Source organism: Megalobrama amblycephala, linkage group LG1, assembly GCF_018812025.1.
Source record: "Megalobrama amblycephala isolate DHTTF-2021 linkage group LG1, ASM1881202v1, whole genome shotgun sequence".
NCBI classification, from domain to species: domain Eukaryota; kingdom Metazoa; phylum Chordata; class Actinopteri; order Cypriniformes; family Xenocyprididae; genus Megalobrama; species Megalobrama amblycephala.
This window is the reverse complement of record NC_063044.1, coordinates 7,781,123-7,788,708: the sequence shown is the minus strand read 5'-3', so window position 1 is coordinate 7,788,708 and position 7,586 is coordinate 7,781,123. Positions and strand designations below refer to the sequence as shown.

Here is a 7,586-nt window from a genome sequence, read left to right as displayed (position 1 = left end):
GATATTCTAGGTATTATCAGCTGGCTTGAATTTTGAGATCGCAATAAACGTGAAGGACTATAATGTATTAAGAGCTCGCTTAGGTACTGGGGAGCTAAACCATTTAGTGCTTTGTAAGTAATTAGCAAGATTTTAAAATCTATGCGATGTTTAACAGGAAGCCAATGCAGTGATGACAGAACTGGGCTAATATGGTCATACTTCCTAGTTCTAGTAAGAACTCTAGCTGCTGCATTTTATACGAGCTGTAGTTTATTTATCAAGCGAGCAGAACAACCACCCAGTAGAGCGTTACAGTAGTCTAGCCTTGAGGTCATAAACGCATGAACTAACTGTTCTGCATTCTTCATTGAGAGCATATGTCGTAGTTTAGATATATTTTTCAGATGGAAGAATGCAGTTTTACAGATGCTAGTAACATGGCCTTCAAATGAAAGATTGGTATCATAAAATGTGTTTAATATCACTATTAGTAAGGATAGTATGATCACTGTAAAATCTGAATGCAAGATATATATACTTGTACTAAAGTATACTTGCAATAGTTCCACTTTAGCATAATCAAATATACTTAAGTATATCTTTAGTTGGACCTCAACACAAAAATACTTGTTCCAGTTTAGCAGACTTTGACTATACCAATTTAGTACTAAAAGTACAATTGCAGGGTATTTATATTAAGAACATGCAAATGTAAATGCAATTATAGTACACTTAGTATAAAATAAATGCATTTCCAATAGATTTTAGTATATTTATTTATTTACCAGGTTAGTTTCCCAGCATAAGTTGCCAGAGTTACTGAGTTTAAACTATTTTAAGTTTGTTTTATGAAACAGAATCCACTGACAATAAGTCTGACTAACCAAAATAAGCCTAGCTTGTATTCTAATCTTATTTTATGAAACAGCCCTCTGGTTTTATACCAAAGCCAGAATTTTTGTATTGAGCCAACCATTCTTTATTACATAATATTAATAATAATAATAAATTATATTATTTGCAATTTCCTGGCATTCAAATTGAGCTTCTTCTTTGTTTCTAGGGACTTTTAATAAAGTCTTTATTAAGGAGTTAAAAGCCATGAACCAAACCAAACAGCTATAAGGTAAATAATAATACAACAAAGTTTGATTTGAAGCAAAAGTATATGAAACTACAATTACAAACTAAATATTACATAATGGAATTAAAAATAACAAATATAAAACTACTGATTTAAAGATGTTCATCATGTATACAGAAACAACATATTGCATCACAAAATATGCATATATAAATAGTTAAGCAGAGTGTCTGTAGTCTGTGGGGGTGGCATTGCTTTGTTGGAGTGGATGGGCACTAAAGAGATCTTTTGTTACAATTACCTTGTTTCAGTTCTGTAATTAGTGGAGATTTCTTTTAAGAAACTTAGTTTTTCACCAGGAATTCTGCTATTAAAAAGGATTATTTAAAAAATAAGTTGAAATAATGCAAACTGATGGCTTCAGCAAAAGCATGTAACACAGTAGGTCTGTCTTGAAAAGTTATTTATTTATTCATTAGACAATGAATGGGATTTTTGCTTCCGGAACCCAACTGTTGCACTCCATTAGCACTGTAGCATTTACAGGCCTACTAAACACTTTATTGCAATACAGAGTCAAAGATTTGTAAAATGTTTCTGATCAACAGTTTGTGTGCAATGAGTTATCTTTTTATACATTCAGTTTATCTATAGCCGTATCTTCAGAGTGTTCCTAATAACATGTTTTTCAGCTATAAGTGCCGCCAGTGCCCAGGGAACAGCATATTCAAGTGTCACCAGACCTATGAAGTTAAACCTGAATTCTGAATAGTCCCAAGGACATGCCCCGAAAAGCCTGAGCAGATACCCCCAGCTAAACTCCCATAGATAGATGAAGAGAGTGTAGACAGTCAGCCTGACTGGTAATGGGCAGTGTTTCTCCTGCAGCGTCACACTTAGACCTTCCATGCAGAAGATAGCAGAGCTGTATATAAGGAGCGCCCAAAGGCTTGTGTGTCCTGCTAGTCTGAGGTCATGGGTGTAGTACCAATCCCAGGATGCTGTGAATGCCACCTCACAGAGGCACCCATGTAGAGCGTAAATGTACAGTCTGGAGAGAGGTGAGAGGGGTGAGGGTGTGATCTGCTCAGAGATGTCTGTGTTGGCACCAGTGTCTGCAACAACAGAAAAAGTCGTTTGTTAAACAATGTATAATTGATTATACTTTGTATTATTAACCAGTAGGTAAATGTTTGACACAATAAAGGTTTAGAGAATTTGCAAAACAATCCAGACAGCTTTATGTACTCTTCAATACAACACACATTAGTATACTAGTATACTAAATAGTCTACTTAAGCACAGTTTATTTGTATGTACTTTAGTATAACTAAATGTACTTGTGGCAAGATATAAATTGGTATACTTAAAGTCTGCTAAATTGGAGCAACTAGTTTTGTACTAAATGCATTTTAGTTGTCCAAAAGCAGTGCTGAAGTTCAAGTTAAAGTTGTACTAAATATACTTGTTTGTGCTAAAGTGAAACTATTCCAAGTATACTTAAGTACACTTTAAATATGCTCTTGTATTTAAGTTTTGAAATGCAGAATTCACTCAGTATAAATTTCAAATGTATTTTGGTGACATTAGAATTGCAATTCAATTACATCGTGAGAGTGTTAAACATACATTAATATTATACTGATAACAAACTTTTAGTGATTTTAAAACACATTGCAATGGAATTCCAAGTTAACTTGTAGTGTGCTAATGGCATCATTATAGCGAGCTTCAAATAGGCTACAATAAAGTAATCTTTATAAATAAAGTTACAGCTTTAGAATATGCCTTTTACAGACAGCCCCAGTATACCAGTAACTTACTTATCCAGTGAACATCAGTGAGACAATGGGAACAGATTTATATGTATATTAATTGCAGAAACCAGTACAGGTTGGAATCGAACCAGGGTCACGCAGGCCGCTGTCGCACAAGAGCACTCGGCTTACCTGTTGCGCTACCACACATTTATAGACTACGCTAAACTGGTGTTACTTTGTGTTCTCTCTATACTGTTACAAGTACAGCTATAAGCGCAGACATTATTAATGACAGCACAAATTATATGGATTAAAAGACTGTGAATCGCCAACAAAATTATTAATATAGACACAGTAAGAGGTGCGTGAAAATAAACGTGAAATGGCCTGTTGCTATACAACACGATCGTGCAATAAACTTTAAGCTGTTGAAGAAATAAAACCATTAGACGCATCATTAAATATCAAGAAGGTTTTGCTTCCCTAGTGAAAAAAAAGTATACTTTATTGTATTTTAAATATATTCCCTTTTTCTATAGTACACTGCAAATATAGTAACAAAAAATGTACTATCATTAAATATATAAAAAGTATGTTAGTATCATATTTTCACAATGCAACTTTTAACACACTTTAAAATAATTGTACTTTAGTATATTTTCTAAAAAATATATTTTAGAAAAATATACTTGAAGTGTAAGTTCAGTTTATTTTTTAAAAGTGTATTTATTTGCACTTTATAAAAATATATTTGAGGTATATTTTAACAGTATGCTGAAAATGATCATTGTAACAATGCACTGAAAGTATATTTAAAAATACATTATTTAATATCCTGAATTTGTAGTGTATCTAATGTTAAATTTGAGTATATTTTTTAAGTTTACTTCTTCATCCTTGGAATTCATTATATTACTTGTGCTATTTATTTCAGTATGAATGCATTACAAGCCCATTTAGTATATGCAGTGTAGCCTATACAATTTCCAAATAGGTGTAAATGTTTATTAAGTTTACACTGGCAGAATCATTTTACAATCATACACACAAATCTATATTAAACAACACACCAGCAGCACAAGTAATGCGAAAAAATATGTCGAGTGGTTAAACTTATCGGAATTCAAATGTCTCTTCAACTTGGTCTATGACCAATCAGATATTGTTGCTCACTGCATTCAGCCAATCAGAGCTGCTGACGTCACGGTCGTCGTCTGAATCCCCTTGCTCAGTCACTCAGGTGAAGTATAATGTCGCAATGTATAATTTATTTAAAGGTGATAGAGAGGATTTTTTCGTCGACTGAGAATCCAAAGACTTGTTACTGAGTTTTTGAAATGAGCGCATGCGTAAGAACAGCCCCCCTCCTTCACAGCTCATTTCAAAGGAACGCCTTCCAAAACTCGTGCACGAGTATTGAAACACGAGTGTTTACCACCGGCATTCGCTGTGTCGTGTTTTTTGGATTCATTATGTCGGACTCACCGCAGGTAACTCATAATCTGCAGTTGTTATTCCTGTCTCCTGACAAAAACATTGCATGCAGCACCTGTGGAGTGTGGAAAGTTACTGGAGAGCGCAGCCGCACTCGTCTCTCACAAGGAACGTCACGGCAGTGATTGACAAGCCAGAGGGCCAATCCGCGCACGTCTCTCACAAGGAACGTCATGGCAGTGATTGACAAGCCAGAGGGCCAATATTTTACGCGATGATCGCGTAAACGATTGGCTGATGTTTTTAAGGCCCTACCTCGTGCACAGATGATGTATATTAATATTATTACTTTCAGTGCACCTAATAAATAGTCTTTTATCAGTTAGTAAAGACAGTTTCAAGTAATATTGCAAAAATGTATAAAACAAAACATCCTCTTTAGCACCTTTAATAAAACACTGAAAGCGCAATACATCGCTCAATCTTGGGGATTCTGACCAGTTCAATCAAGTGACATCGCAGACTGACCGTGATGGCAACGACAACCGGCTAATCTAATGGCCTATGCGATCCTGAAAGAACCGGAGAAAAGTGCTGCTATTTGGAAGTGAGTTGTAGTCTACCAGTTAACAAACTTTATTTTATTTTATTTAACAAACGGAGAGCGATATTTCGGCTTGATATCTCCGTTTTGAGTCTGTGTGTGGTGGTTTTTGGCACATGTTTGTATGCAGCACCAAAACATTCATATGATTGGTCAAATCGGCCCGTATTCTGTACGATATTAATTCATAAAGTGTTTTATGCTTGACTATGTACCGAAAACAATATCGACATGCCATTCTGATACAGTTCCCTGCTGCTAATCCTCATTTACTCTTCAAAAATAGTATTGGTTCAATGTAGGATTTAGACAGACTATTGTAAACGTGAATAAAGAGTTGAACATGCTGTCTTATATCTGTGGTATATTCTGTCAACAGATGCTGTTCTTCACGAGTCTCTGCGGTCATCATTGTGCCATCAGACACAATGAGAAGCTCATCAGAAAATGGAATGTAATGTGTAATTTGTATTTGTGTATAGAGGGTCAGCATGGTCCAATATTTTTTTTTTTCTTTAATGAAAAACATGGTAAGTTTTGCTGAATCTAAGTTTAAATAAAAACTATTGGATTTGTCAATGAAATATGTCTCTTCATTAGTGATGTTGTTACATTTTATTTATTTTAATGGCCTTGAAAACAAATGCTTTCAACTTTGAGAAAATGTGTTAAACTGTATTTAAATAGTAGCACAACTGTATTGTGTGAGATTATGTAATTCAAAGTACAGTAGTCAACATTTGAAGTGGATCAAAAAAGTTAGGACAACTTTGATTAAAGGTTTTGATCCGCTTCAAATGTTGACTATATTATTCAAAGTATAAGTAATTACAAAGTGTATTGTTATTGACTGCAAAGTGTATAATATTTAATATTTGGAATAAGCCAAAGGTACTGAGCATACAGTATATACTATTACCTGTAAAATAATATATTCAGTGTATATTGCTTGTGTTTTCTGAAGACACTTGTAATTATTTTGTAATGTACTTAAATCACAAATAAAGTGTACTTATAACACAAAGTGTACTCATAACAGAAATAAAGTATACTTATAACACAAATAAAAGTATACTTATAACAGAAATAAAGTATACTTATAATACAACGTATATTATAACAAAAATATACTTTTAACACAAAGTATACTTATAACACAAATTAAGTACACTTAAATATTACTAATCAAGCATGTAATTAGTCCCTACACAGACATATGCTTACTAAGTTGTTCCAATTTAGCACACATAAGTATACTAAATATACTTAAAGTTGTATTTTAATACTACTTAATTTCAACTTAAATATACTTAGTACAAAATTAGTTGTTTCAAAATAGCACACTTTAAATGAACTAATCATTAACACACTTGAAATATACTAATAATTAGTCTTGCTGCAAGTATACTTAGTATACTTTTTTTTCACTAGGGTTCTCTTTTACCTGAGATTATCTGTCATTAACACAACATGAAGCAATTGCATAAACCGGCACATTAGTTTTATTCTTGTGCACGCACTAAAACACAGACAGTTCCGTTCATTGGTGGAAAAATGTGAACGTTCAGAACTGCTTGTGTTTCCGTGTGTGAAACATAATCATCCGTAACATTCCTCTGCCGATTGTCTCTGCGCGCTTCAGCTCTCAATGAACCACAACTGCTCCTGACAAAAACGCAATTAAATTATTTAGCGGTCTTGCATTAAGCTGCGGATTTATATGTGACGCATAAATTAAAATGATTTGCCTTTCATGCAGTAAACTGGATTTTCTGGATTTATTTGACATTTTAACTTTATGTGTTTTTTTGTTTTTGTTTTTTGCTCAGGATCAGTTTAATAATTAATTTAATAATTCATAATATTTTGACAGCCCAAAGGGCTGCAGTCCATATTTCAAAGTGCAAATACGGGCCATTAAAGTAGCAGCATTAATGGGAAAAGTGTATTACAGTGGGTGCATTGAAGTGCATTAGGAATACAGAAATGTAATTAAACTTCTGATCAGGTACATGAATTTCTTTCACCATTTCAAACTGACTATATGTTGTTTTCTTTATTTGTCATAATTACAAATATTTATTTATGTAACTACTTTCTATATGTATGTATGTATATCTGTTTGCAACCATGCAAAATTGTGAAAAGTGTTATTGAATTAAATTAAACAATAGCCTACCTGATATTCCAAGTGTGAGCAAATTATTAAAAAAGGTAAAGGTCGTAATTATAAAACTTGATTATTTTTAAAACAAGTAGAACTTAGATACTGTTCATTGAATTGGACATTTATTCATAACAGTGTATTCAACAAAAATAAATTACTAAAGTACTTAAAAATGTAACAAATTAAATCTTTTTTTTTTTTCAAATTTCTCATGGTTATGTCTGAGCTGTAGGCAAAAGCTGGGTTTGAAAATTCTGCCCTTACAGCCAATTAGCAGAAACAAACTAGATGTTTAAGTTCATACCTCATGTTTTCTGTGGTTTGCACAAAAATAAAGTCTCATCTTAAAAAATTATATAGAATCATCTAAAAATAATTTGATCATTCTCGGATTTGAAATACATGGTGAGACTTGTATCTTTAGCTACAATGACTTTCTAGACTCTAAAGTTTCCTTCTGACAAATGTGCCAAAATCTGCAACACAGATTCCCAATAGTGTGCACTCCAGCGAGTTCGGTTGTTTAGCAAAAGTACAGCAAAAAGTGTGATGGCA

General features: G+C 33.3%; 1 protein-coding gene across 3 annotated transcripts in view; it reads right to left on the bottom strand.

Moving 5' to 3' along the window:
- Window positions 1-1,512: 1,512 nt before the first annotated feature.
- The window catches only part of LOC125243606 (transmembrane protein 229B-like), a 52,743-nt gene continuing 46,669 nt past the window's right edge, over window positions 1,513-7,586 (bottom strand). Inside the window, exon 2 of one of the 3 annotated variants that reach the window (XM_048153381.1) lies at window positions 1,513-2,181. In XM_048153381.1, coding sequence (XP_048009338.1) covers window positions 1,715-2,181 — 467 coding nt within the window. In that variant the 3' untranslated portion in view covers window positions 1,513-1,714. The remainder of the gene's footprint in view (window positions 2,182-7,586) is intronic. The other 2 variants (XR_007179070.1, XR_007179068.1) reach the window with 2 other exon arrangements.